At 35.3% G+C, this 13,547-nt stretch overlaps 1 protein-coding gene across 1 annotated transcript; it reads left to right on the forward strand.

The window, feature by feature from the left end:
- Nucleotides 1–7,126: 7,126 nt before the first annotated feature.
- On the forward strand, nt 7,127–12,235 carry LOC116258820 (ACT domain-containing protein ACR4). The gene is made up of 8 exons (XM_031636232.2): nt 7,127–7,600; nt 7,749–7,821; nt 7,942–7,987; nt 8,082–8,196; nt 8,669–8,736; nt 9,380–9,973; nt 10,456–10,560; nt 11,546–12,235. Exons 1-8 carry the CDS (start codon nt 7,597–7,599, stop codon nt 11,885–11,887), a joined length of 1,347 nt encoding a protein of 448 aa, XP_031492092.1. The 5' UTR covers nt 7,127–7,596; the 3' UTR covers nt 11,888–12,235.
- The last annotated feature ends 1,312 nt before the right edge of the window (nt 12,236–13,547 follow it).

Consider the following 13,547-nt stretch of genomic DNA (forward strand, 5'->3'; position numbering starts at 1 on the left):
GACGAGGGCCGGCGGGCCCTTCAGATTTTCAAAAAATTATAATATAATTTCGTAGTATTTTAAAATATTTTAATTTTAAAAATTCTAAAAATACTAACTAAATATATGAACCATATCCTTGTTTATTATACAACCACTAGTTAGTTATTAATTCGAGTGGCATGGGCGTCAACTACAATAGCATGGCCAGTGTATACTTATCAATATACACAAACACTTAGGCACCCACTCAATCCTTGATCTTGGGTTTGAGGAAAGGGAGGAACCTTTTAGTCTTTACTTGATAATTCTTGGAGGCACCCAAATAGTTCAAACAAGACCTACCTTTGTCTCAAGAAAAAGGGGGGGAGCTTCTGCTCTCGCTCGAGCAGTAGCATATTCCTCCATCCACTTGAACAGAGAAGAATTCATCAACGTTTCAAATATGTCTCTCATTTCTCTTGGTCCAATTACAATGAGCCGCAACCCATTGGGTCACACGAGGGGCTTATTAGATTGCAATGCTCGCGGGACTAGAGCAATCAAGGTTGGTTGATAGGCGGTTGTGAATAGACTTAGGCATCGGACTGACCCGGCCTGATAAGAGTCGGGCTTAGGTCGGCCCAACGCTCGAAATTCTGCTCAGGCTTAGTGGTAAAGCCATGACAGTAGGAAACGAAAGTTGTATGTGCCTTGATTCTGGTTGCAATGAGATTTTTGAAGGGATGAACCATTAAGTTCCGACTGGACTTGGGTCTAACTTCTTTCCAATGAAATTTTTGAACCAGGCAACTCGGGGTAGGCTTATGCAATAAATATGAATCTAGATTCCCCTCCAACATTTCATAAATAAAAGCTTACTTAAAGTGCAAACAATCTGTAAACTTTTTCATGCATGTTTTTTATCAAAAAAATTCTTGAGCTACGCTCGGCCTCAGCCGGATCCTACAGCAAAACCAAAATCGGATCGGATCGAATAGAATCGACTGGTACCCGCTCCAATTGACGCCCCCACCCACCGTCTATGTCCTCACCAGATGCTCGGCCGACGTCCGCCTTCGGACAAAGCTGTCAAAAACAAGAACACGACGGTTCAGTTCAAAGCCGCCGTGTCAAGCGACTCTGGCGCCGGCTTGACGCGCTCCAGAAGACTTTGACGGAAGGACGGACCCACGTGGTGTCACGTGCAGATTGTCAGATGACCGTAATACCCTACCATCTGTTCGTAGGGTTCAGCTTTTTCCCGTTGTCGAGGTTGAGGACTTTTCTTTGACGGCCCCTATTGACCTCTTTAGCCCTCCCAATTATCGTTTAAAACCAAATGCCCCTCCCGCGCTTTGCTTTGTTATACCGGTGCCCTGCCGGCCCAAGGAGGGACATTCTCGTCATAAAGAGTGTCAGTAGATCCTCTGCACCGCGAAAGAAAGTGACGGTTGTGCCCTTCGCCTGATTCCGATGGAGAACCTGGAGAGGCGAAAGAACGAAGGGATGCACGTGTTCGGACAATGACTTGACGCGTTCTGGACGCTGTTAGCGATGAAGGCTCACGTGCCATGTTCTTCCCTGGACTCCCCCATTCGTGAAACATATAAAAATATAAATTTAGGGTTCAAATCGGCCAGACGTTATTAGGCGTTTAAATATTAAAATCAAAAGACGAATGCAGAACGCGTTGCCGGTCTACCGTTGTAGTTTAGTGATAGTTTATAATGTTTTTCAGCAATGAGCTTTAAATATTTAACCATCTAGCAATGTCTATCTTGCTGATTTTTTAATTTTCTTGGCTGAATTATAAATTATTATTATTATTTCTCTCATACGATCAACTCTTTTAGATCATTTATTCCAGTTCTATTATAATAGATCATATAAAAAAATATAATAACATCAAAGAGTGAAATAGCTAGTGTGGTCCTATCCTACACAAACTTTGCTTGACAGTCAGGGCCCCAATTGAGACTCGGCAGCGCGAAACGTAGCTGGCAATGCTCAAAAAGCAAGTGCAGTGGAAAAAAATTGTGTGTATATATATATATATACTTTCGCGTAAGTCTTATTTATTTTTTTAAATTAGCAGCATTTGCATCGGAGAGTAGAAAGTAGTTGCGTTTGGAGCTTGTTTATTTCTTTGCATTAAACTAATGTAGCATTTAGGATGTAAATTTTAAATCATATTTGATTTACATTAGATCAAATTAGGTTAGGATTGGGATTAACATAGGATTTCCATTTGGTATGGGCCCACATAGTGCCATTACTCCTCTCTCTCTATCATCTTTTTTTTTCTCTCTCATCAATGTGGGGTATCCCATACATGTCTACAACATCATTTAGTTAGTTCATGCACTAATATCTACTTGCACTTAGGGTGTTGCATCAATTAAACTTTTGCTTGACATTATGTTTGAATTTGGTGAAAAACTTCAAATTCGATGATAACCAAATGAAGAGGTGAGTTTCAACGACCTTGTGATTATTGGGGTTTTCTTTAACATTCATTGGTCGATCTAATCATTTCATGTATGTCTTTGTGATATATAAATTTAGGATAGAGTACACACATTTAGTTAACTTTGTTGCATTTGTTATAAGATTTTGAATTTAAGATTCGTATTTGATATATAACGTTTTTTTAGATAATTTAACAACTTTTGTGGGCATTCCAACAAAAAATCAATGCATTGTTAATGTTATATCAAGAAAATTTCACTAGAGTGTATGAGAAAATGGTTGAGACTATCTAGTGATTAAACATCTACATTTTGCAAGAAATTTGTTAATTCTAATATGTGATCCAAGATACTTATACACAAGTAAAAAGCAATCAAAACATGTAGCTGAAAAATTACATATTTTCATCATCATCCTGTCAAGGAGTTTTACATTGACATTTATCTAGAGAAGTGGCTTAGCTATAGCCAACAAGTCCGCTATGAATTCAACAATCATTTTACTTAGACAAATACAAAACTCCGCATATAGTGACATGTCTAAGTCCAAAAATCTTTTTTTAATGTTTTTCAAAAATAAGTTAATTTATTATATATATATATATATAGTCAGGAGAAATTTTGTACAACACATGGAGTTTGAATGTCAATGGAGAAAACAAGACAAAATGGTAATAATCAATGACAATGATAGTAAGCTTTTGTTTTTCTCCTTTTTGGTAAAGTTAACAGAAAATGCTAACACAATAGGTTTGAAAGTTCATGAAGTGTTCACTAAAAGTATAGTAGAATTTGTACTAGGCAAGTTGACTTTGTCCATAATGCCCTTATCCATTTTTGTTCTCAGATATATCAACTTTGGTTGGAATTTGTTGATTCACCAAGCTAACTTGACTGGTGATAAATTATTATATATTGTTTATATGTGTTTAAAAAAATGTAAAGGATAACTGAAAAGATCAGAAAAGCTTGAAAAATATTAAAAAAATAAAGAATGAATAGCTTATGTTGCTTGGTGCTCCTTATCACGCAAGTTGATGGGTTGATTTGCCACTTATTCTATTCAAATTTGATAATTGGATAAATTGATTGTTATAGTACCACTTTTTAAGTGATAAGACATGTTGAAACTAATTGATGGGACTTCACTTTCACGAGTTCCTACTCAAATGAGGACCAAGTGTGGAAGTTGTTTGGTTTACAAAAAATTAGTACTTTCACCTTATAATTTTTACATTTTTAAAAGGACATTTTATAAGAAAACTGTTATTTATAAAAACACATATTCTCAAAACATATGATCTAAAAAATTTCCACATTGTTGCAGTCAAATCCAACAAATCAAATGTTAGGCAAAATAATATTTTATTTCCCTAAAACAACAACAACCAAATCTTCTTAATGACATTACAAAATATGTTCAAAGTGCATATTGTTCTTCTTCCTGAAAGTTGGCCAAGGAGGCAACTACAAAATCTCAAATGTTAAGTGAGGTTTTATACTTGAAACCTATCTTCCTTTCTTATTCCCATAAAAATTGCAAATATTTATTCACAACACATAGATATTATTGCTAGTGATTTCAAGTAAAGTGATGACTATAAGTGAGAACTATGTTCACTTTTTCATGAGTATGACCAAGGAAAGCACATTATTTCTTATGAAAATTCATTAAGATATAAATTTGTGAGGCTGAAGAAGTTTTTTTTTCTTGGTGGCGTAATTAAAAAAAGAAAAGAAAAAACTCCATTAGGCTACTACATTCTCTTATGCCAATTGGAGGTATACCCAACTTTTGCTGCCAATTATTAACATAGTCCTTTTTTTTTTGTAATTTAAGAAACCTTTAACAACCGTGTAGTGTTTATTATACAGATCAAGCACCACCCACTGAAGCAGATCAAAATAGCTAAGAATCTGAGCTTGAAGATCAAGTCATGCAAGCTACCATCCTTGGTGTCACGATCTTTCTCTCAAGACACTCACACCCATTAATATTACATATTTTCACTATCTAACTCTTCCAAAAACATGCTTGTGCCCAATTATCATTTATGTGCCCCAAATTGTCTCCCCTCACCACATTTTTCATTTTTTCTCTTTTCTTTCTTTTAGAAAATTTAGGCACCTGACTTTTTTCATATTATTAAAATTTATTGTCAATTTGAGAAAAACTTGACCATTTGACTTTTAAAAAATAAAATAAATAATGTAGCTACTGTGGTAAAGCATCTAAATTTCCCTTAAAAAACTTTGGACATGAATGAAGGGAGAAGATTCAAGTAAACTGTTTGAAAGCTTCTGAATTTATTGTTGCTCCATCATATCCATTTTAGCTAAACTTTTTTTATAGTTCATAATAGCAAGCTATTAGTTTTTGAATTTGTAGTTTCTCCAGCCTCTTTATTTTAGTTAAACTTTCTACAGTGTACATAATATTTGAAATGCAAAAGACCCAAAGCAACATATTTATTTTATTTTATTAAATTAAATCCTAATTTTGTTGACAAAATATAAAAAAGAAACGCTGTATATCTGAAAATTGTTCTTTTGTATCATAAGTTGTTGTGAATGCCACTAAAAAATAAACAATTCAATTTTGTTTGAAGTGGCTTTTGTTTCATAAATTATATATTACATTTGCATGTAAGGAGTCAAACTCACTAACTTTCTCACAATAGCGTGGCAAAATCTAAGATATATATGTATATATATAAACTACAAATAGTTTATGACCTATTGTATATTTTTTTTGTCCAACTGACTCTTTGATTAGAATTTCTTTTAACCGAAGGGCAGCATACTCAAATAAACCAAGTTGAGAAGGGTAGACCATATAATTTTGGATTGACCTTGGGTTTAGTTTTCGCAGATGTGCTATTGTAGCTCTTTTATTGGCTGATTGCAAAAGTAACTTTATGTTTATAAAGAAGTCATTAGAAAATCTTACCTAGAACATGGAGTTTGAAAGAAAGCCTATAGAGAGCACATGGGTAGATGACAATTATCAATGATAGTGATAGTGAATTTTTGTTTCTTCTCCTTTAGCTAAAGTAGGTTATTGGGAGACACTCTAACATAAGAGATTTGAAAGTCGACCAAGTTCCTAGTAAGAGCTAATTGAAAGTAGGGTAGAAAATATTTTTCCAGTTGCAAATATCTTTATTTATTCTCTTCCTTAGATATATATCAACTTGAGTTGAAATCGGCTGATTCAACAAGTTAACAGGATTTTTGTATATATAACTTTTTAAAATGTAAACATAATTGAAAAAAAAAAAAACTTGAAAGTTATTTTAAAAACTAAATAATTGATAGTTTCATCCATTTTTTGAATGAAATTTTGGGGTTTAAAAAAAAAATAGAAATTTTATCATGTAATTTTACATTCTCAAGAGGACATCTGATCCGAAGAAACATTATTGTGTTTTTGCAATACACATCCTTAAAAAACATGATCTAAAAAGAACAATTTTTTTTGGTTCCACCATAGTTATTGCTTTCAAACCCAAGGAATCAAATGTTGGACATAATTGTATCATATTTCTTGAAACAACAATATGATGTTGTTAAAGCACCTACTATAGAAACGTATTCGAAGTTTCTTGCCAAAAGCTCCTGGCCAAGAAGGCAACTAGAAAGCCCCAAATGTTAAAACAACCCAAGGCAAGTTTTATACTTGGAACCTTTTTAACTCTTTCTCTTCCAATAAAAGTTTCAAAGTTTTAGCCACATACGTTATCTAGATTTGCTTAGTGAAAGTTTTGCTAGTAAAGATTGGTAATCTCTTGTCGTCTTCTTAACTAAAACTGGTGAACCATTTTCATTCTTGTTCAAAGAAAGCACATTGTTTCTTGTAGAAGATTCATTAAGATGCAAACTTTTGAAGTTAACAGTGATTCTAATTCTTTTGTTCTTGGTGATTGAGCGACAAATTCCATCAGGCTGCCGCAGTAATTGAAGGCATACCCAAGTCCCATAGAACATCTTTTGACAAGATTTTTAATTTCATGGAACCTTTCTTTAGCCAATTTAAGAAACATTTAACGAAAATGGTAGCATTTACTATATGAGACCTGACACTGCCAGCAAGGGGGACCAAATAGCTAAGAATCTCAAGCCATTCAAACTTAGGACACTTTGGCTCTTGGTCTTTTCCAAAAGACACTGGCACCCATTAATATTACCTATTTTTACTCTCATATTTCCATAAACATTAAAAAAAAAAAAGTGAACCTTACTTTTTAATATAAGTTAAAAACAGGAATAAGTTTTATAAGATTAACAAAAATAAAACCTTCATCATGTGATAGAAAGATTAAGATATGGCTTTAGTAAATAGAACTTTCCACTTTAGTAGTTTGCATTAGCCTCTTTGACCATACTAAATAGTATTAATATATATTTAACTTACTTTAAGTGTATGTTTTCTCTTATGCACACCTGAAAGCTATTTAAGGGAAATCTATATGTGTTGGCATATTAGGTATAGGGTTTATTTTACTTTTAAAAGTTAAAATGGTCAATTTTTTTCAAATTGGCTATTAATGTTAAGAATATGAAAAAGTAAAACGTGCCTAAATTTTTAAAAACATAATGTAAGAAAAAAAAGGAAAGAGAAGGTGGAAGGAAAAAAACACTGGGGGCACACGAATCACAATTTTAAGCGTTCCAGAGAGTTAGGCGTGGCAGAGAGAGAGAGAGAGAGAGAGAGAGGGGGAGGGGTCAAGCCCACGGAGTAGGTCGCATATCGACTCTCAGGAATAGGAAGTCCGCCGTATCCGACGCTTGGTCCTACATGTTCTTGGTCTCTGCTTCCTAGAGATAGAAAGCCTGGCCTTTCAAAGAGAGAGGCCGTTTTCTGGAGATACAGAGATGCAGCAAAGTGGATGAGAATCGCCAGTAGAGGAAGGTCGAGAAAATAAGTGTTAGGGATAGAGAGAGAGAGGGAGAAGGTGTATTACAGTTGGAGTTTGAGTGAACCGTACTCCCTACCTCCAACCGCCTCCCCCTTATTCTAGAGAGAGAGAGAGAGAGAGAGAGAGGGAGAGGGAGGGAGGTTCACGCTGCAACAAGGGAGCCTAGAAAATTCGAACGTCGTGAGACGAAGAGAGGGGGAAAGAAGAGCAGAGAGAGAGAGACTCAGGGTTCCTCTCTCTCATCTCAAATGGGTAGGTGTTCTTCCTTCTCTTCTTTTATTAATTTCGGTAATTGGTATGTAGGGATGCTCCGGCAGGAAGCCGGGAAATCAGTGTTTCTCCATTTGTTTTTTCACGTTTTGCTAACGATAAGTTGCTACCCACCAATCGGTGGACTCAGAGGCGCACATGGACGTTTCTTGGAACATGGAGGACGAGTACGAGAAGTTCGTCAGGAGAATGAATCCACCAAGGTAAAAGAACCAGAATCAGAACATAAAACGACCTTTCCCCTGTTTCTGGTTTACCGACAACCGGGAAACCGCTAGACGCTAACCACCTTTTTGTTCTGTCCCTCCTCCTCCTTGCGTTAGGGTGGTGATTGACAACGAGTCATGCGAGAGCGCGACGGTTATCAGGGTGCGAATTAACTTCAATTAATTTTTTGTTGAAACTTATTCTTCTGAAAACTACATTTTTATGCTCCTTTTTTTCTTTTTAATTTGTGGTGTAGGTTGATAGTGCAAACAAGCATGGAATACTGCTCGAAGTTGTACAAGTCCTCACTGATTTAAATCTTGTTATAACGAAGGCCTATATTTCTTCAGATGGAAGCTGGTTCATGGATGGTAAGTCTGTTGCTTATATAATTACAGACGCTATACGCGGAAATTAATAATTTGGTCTTGGTTTTCACTTTTCATCATTTATTAAGTTGAGGAAGAAAATTGTTTATTCAAAAAAAAAAAAAGACAATCTTCTATTCTTTCCATTTTCGTTTCTGTTACTGAAAATCAAATAAAAAACCTTGTTTAGCCCACAATATCCACCAAATTTAATTTCTGTGTATTTTTTGGTAGTCATTCAAAATCAAATAAAATCCGTATTTAAAGAAGATATTAAGTGGCACCAGCCAAATCTTATCACTTCTGGCCTTTTTCTGTTGGATATCTTGATTTTCCAGCAGTACATAACTGTATTTGACTCCTTTTTTGCTGTATCCTCTGATTTTTTAAGGGTATAGTGACTACTTGAGATGTGGCTTAAATGTGCCGATTTACTTGAGTATTCTAGTCCTGATGATTTTTTCACTTTTTGAAGTTTTTAATGTGACTGATCGGGAGCGAAAGAAGGTCAAAGATGAGAACGTTTTGGATTGCATCCGGAAGGTGTTATTCGTCTCAATCCTAACTCTGAATTCCATATTTTCTGCTTTGAGTATATTCTGTGCCACTCTTTGCAAGTTTTGGTGCTACTGAGCATCGGTTTCCCAGATTGATCTGCTACTTGTTAGCCTTTATTAGGTAATTTCATGGATAATAGCCTGCAGGTATCTCATTGCATTTTTTTTCAACCTTTTTGGTGTTCCCCTAGTGCTTTAGAATTCGAAGAATCATCTTTTCTTCGGGTAGCTTCTTGTTTTCTCTTGGCTGTGTTTTTACAATGGAAGTTCTACAGGTTTACTAATGACTGAACAAATCCTATGTAGCAGAACCTTGATGAGCTTCTAGTAGTTGAGATACTAGGTTGTTTTTCTTTCTGTTATGCCAGTGATTCATCTTAGTTTAGTAAAATTGATTCGAGCATGTGGAAAGATGTGTTGTGAAATCCCATCCGAGTAGACCAGAGCATGTAAAAATGTTGGTTTCTGCTAGTTTCATGTCTTCCAAGAAGGGGAATCAGATTGATAGTGTCATAGCCCAGCTAACTTGGGTACATATCCATATTCTAGATCTTCAAAAAAGGACAAAATAAGAAAAAGAGAGCTGACTCTACTTTTCTATCTAAAATAGTATACATTAAACTGTGCAGTATCTCGGAGCAGATTCATCTGTCACTGCTGCCATTAGAAGGTCAATTGGTATCCAACCATCAAGCGAGTACACATCGATTGAGTTAACAGGCACTGATAGGCCTGGTCTGCTTTCAGAAATTTGTGCTGTGCTTGCCAACCTCAAATGCAATGTGGTTAATGCAGAGGTCTGGACCCATAACTCAAGAGCTGCAGCTGTGATGCATGTAACTGATCAAGCAACCAATTTGCCTATTACAGACCCACAAAGGCTTTCTAAGGTCAAAGAGCTTCTGCGCAATGTACTAAAAGGTAACCACAAAAGCAGGGGAGCTAGCACAGCCGTCTCATTGGGCCATACCCACACAGAGAGGAGGCTTCATCAGATGATGTTTGCTGACAGAGACTATGAAAGAGGTGAAAGAGCGAGCTCAGATGACCAACTAAGGCCTCAAGTAACTGTTACGGATTGCACTGATAAGGACTATTCGGTGGTTACAATTCGCTGCAAGGATCGACCAAAGCTTCTTTTCGACACAGTGTGCACATTGACAGACATGCAATATGTGGTTTTTCATGCCAATGTTGATGCAGAAAGACCGGAAGCTTATCAAGTATGCGCTGCCAGAATATTCCGGGGGTGTATAATATTTTTTTTTCCATTGTTCGATATATGAGATTGATTTGAAATATTAGGTTCTTTATTATGTGTATGTCTTTGTGTGTGTGTGTGTGTGTGCGTACAATTTTTTGACTGGACAAACCAGCCATAACTAGTTTTTACATATTTTACTCATTTTTCTTTGAAAATCAGCCACATGGATGCGATCCTCATAACCGAAAAGTTTATGAATCCATAAATTTGGCATTTTTCAAGTTGTAGTTGAGATTTTGTAGGGTTATATTAATTGGTCAGACCCTCGGTCTTTTAGGTTATAAAACTTATCTTCTTTGTCCAAACAATATGATTTTTTTTTTTTTGTATTGATTTTCAGTCTTAGGCAAGATGAGCATATGATTAGCAAGCACATGGAATATATAAAAATGTTTGTTATTCCCTTCTTCTAATTCTTCCTCTCTTTTTCTTTTGGTTTAGGAATACTACATTCGTCATATAGATGGGTCTCCCGTGAATTCTGAAGCTGAGAGACGCCGTGTGATTCAATGCCTAGAAGCAGCCATAGAGAGAAGAGTTTCAGAGGTCTGATTATGTCAAATGTATCTCAGCACTTATGCTGGCTCTTGACTACCTTTTCTTATAGTGGTATTATCAAATATTATTGATAGTGGAGCATGTGATTAGCATAATATTTCTGGTTAACTGACCTGCTAGTTCAATTTTAACCTTATAATTGGGAAATCACAGTACCACTCCTAGCATTCCCAGGTTCTTAGAATCCTTACCTTTGTGGCCTATGACTATCATTAATCTTCAGTTTCTATGGTGTTGGGAAGTCTGACCCTTTCAGATCCTCAATATCTTTGAGAACATTTCATCTATTGGTGGTCCTAGATGTTTTTCATGCTTAGATTAATTTAAATTACTTAAGAGACCTAAATTTTTGTTTAGATAAATTTTGAAGGCGTGCAGTGAATCATGGTGACAAAGGATATCTGTCAAGTTAAACTGTGAATTTCTTAATTTGTGATTTTCAATTATTTGTTCCCCTTTTGCAGTTATAGTTTGTTCCTATTTTTGTTACACCTTGGTCCATTTTTGCATTATCAGCAAGGACTGCGAGTAGTTGATCATTTGGTAGTTGGATCCATAACAAATAAGCTTTTACCACCTTGCATGTGTGTGCGTGTGCAGTTTGGTGGTTTTATTGAAAAATTTATGTCCTGGACTTGGACCAAGTCGACATTGCTCCATCAGTCAATCTTTAGGGGACGCTTTTTCAAAGTAGATTTCCTTATTAAAAATCAAGTTAATCACATCAATGGGGTTTTTTCTAAATGCCTACGATTTGATTACATGGTATGGAGGATTCATACTAGGATCTGATGCGAATTGAACAATATTTCTCAGGTCTTATTTCTTCCTCTCCTTTGCGTTTTCCTTTTTTCTTTCCTCCTGTTGTATTGAAGTTGAGGGATCACTTCACCAAGTGTTGCACTAATTGCCCTAGTGGTTCCATTTGTTACTTTTGCTATTTTCTCTTCTGAAAGGCCCTCTTGACTTTCAGGGACTTAAGCTCGAGTTATGCACCAATGACAGAGTTGGTCTGCTGTCCGATGTCACACGGATCTTCCGCGAAAACAGCTTATCTGTCACTAGAGCAGAAGTGACAACAAAAGGTGGCAATGCAATCAACACCTTCTATGTGTGTGATGCATCCGGGCTCCCTGTTGACTCAAAGAGAATCGATGCTGTTAGGTTACTAATTGGACAAACCATACTGAAGGTGAAAGATAGCTCAGCTTATTCTTCATCTCCTCCCCAAGAATCTGGGACCAGGTTTCTCTTTGGAAATCTCTTCAAATCAAAGTCCCTCTGTAATTTTGGGTTAGTGCGGCCCTACTCTTGATATCTTGCTGTGGAATTCAAAGGAAGACATGAAGTTGTCCAAATCCTGAAATGGAAGATAAGCTGTCACCTACAGACTGCTGAAATAGATCAGAACATTAAAGCACCCTGTACAGTTATACTGTTTACAGAATGAACTTACCTTTGTAAATATGATCAGTTTATAGTTGACCAATTGTTTAAGGAAGGGTCATTTGGGTATGGAAAATAGATGTGCCTGAAGAGGCTGATGGGTCTGGCCTTGTTATTTATGTAAGCATGAACGTGTATAGTGATGTCACTTTGTGAAAATTACTACTGTATTCCGCTTCATTTGTTAAAAGCCAATGCAATGCTCCTTCACTCTCTACCTTTTCTCGTTAATGAACGGAACATCTCCACTGCATAGATTGGATTTAGAGCTTGATGCCCTTTTGGTTGGTCTTTATACTACTACAGTTTTTCTTGGCTTCAATTCTGCCACCTCACCAAACGCCATCTTTCAAAGTTCCCATCCTCTTGAATGGAAGGATTAGCAGAAATGCTTCTTTAAAACTTGAACTTATCCAAGAGAGAGAGAGAGAGAGAGAGAGAGAGACTACTGTATCTCGGAAACTTTTGTTTCCAGTCAAACTTAGACAAGTTGTAAAATATGATTCTATATGGTCTATGATTTTGTAGACATGTCTTTATGATTCATTTCTAGGCAAAATATGTCAAATTGGCCAATTATTTCCATGTCAAGCTGTTTTCCTAAGAAAATAAATAAGTCAACCCACTCAAGCAAAAGTATAACTTATAACAAACAAAAAACAATGAAAACCTTTGTATGTCCAAACTTAGTAAAAAGCATAGCCATAAATATCGTTCTTGGATTTTTATTGGTGAGGTTGTTCTCAGGTATTTGTCCCAAAGTTGTTTTTTTGGGAAAATCTCAAAGATCTAAAAAAATAAAAAAATCAAATGTTAAGTAAAAATACAAGAAATTAAAAGCTAATAAGTATTGTATTACATTTAGGAGGTCATGTTAAATAAAACAGGAGGACATAAAACAATGAAACAAAGTTGAAAAATAAAAACAGAAAATAAAATAAAAAATAAATGAAAAAATCACCAAAAAATTTCTATATGGTCTATGATTTTGTAGACATGTCTTTATGATTCATTTCTAGGCAAAATATGTCAAATTGGCCAATTATTTCCATGTCAAGCTGTTTTCCTAAGAAAATAAATAAGTCAACCCACTCAAGCAAAAGTATAACTTATAACAAACAAAAAACAATGAAAACCTTTGTATGTCCAAACTTAGTAAAAAGCATAGCCATAAATATCGTTCTTGGATTTTTATTGGTGAGGTTGTTCTCAGGTATTTGTCCCAAAGTTGTTTTTTTGGGAAAATCTCAAAGATCTAAAAAAATAAAAAAATCAAATGTTAAGTAAAAATACAAGAAATTAAAAGCTAATAAGTATTGTATTACATTTAGGAGGTCATGTTAAATAAAACAGGAGGACATAAAACAATGAAACAAAGTTGAAAAATAAAAACAGAAAATAAAATAAAAAATAAATGAAAAAATCACCAAAAAATCGTGCTAAAATTATGATAAATTAATTTTTAAAGTTTTTTTTTCAATTTAGCGCCATATTTTCCGTTTTGAATCGTTTCTTTATTTTTTCATCAT

Source organism: Nymphaea colorata, chromosome 8 (assembly GCF_008831285.2).
Source record: "Nymphaea colorata isolate Beijing-Zhang1983 chromosome 8, ASM883128v2, whole genome shotgun sequence".
NCBI lineage: Eukaryota > Viridiplantae > Streptophyta > Magnoliopsida > Nymphaeales > Nymphaeaceae > Nymphaea > Nymphaea colorata.

Excerpts from the sequence above, each read along its gene's own strand:
- LOC116258820 (XM_031636232.2), top strand. Across the intron at positions 8,737-9,379 it reads TTTTGGATTGCATCCGGAAG|TATCTCGGAGCAGATTCATC; the intron begins GTGTTATTCGTC and ends TAAACTGTGCAG. Across the intron at positions 9,974-10,455 it reads AAAGACCGGAAGCTTATCAA|GAATACTACATTCGTCATAT; the intron begins GTATGCGCTGCC and ends CTTTTGGTTTAG.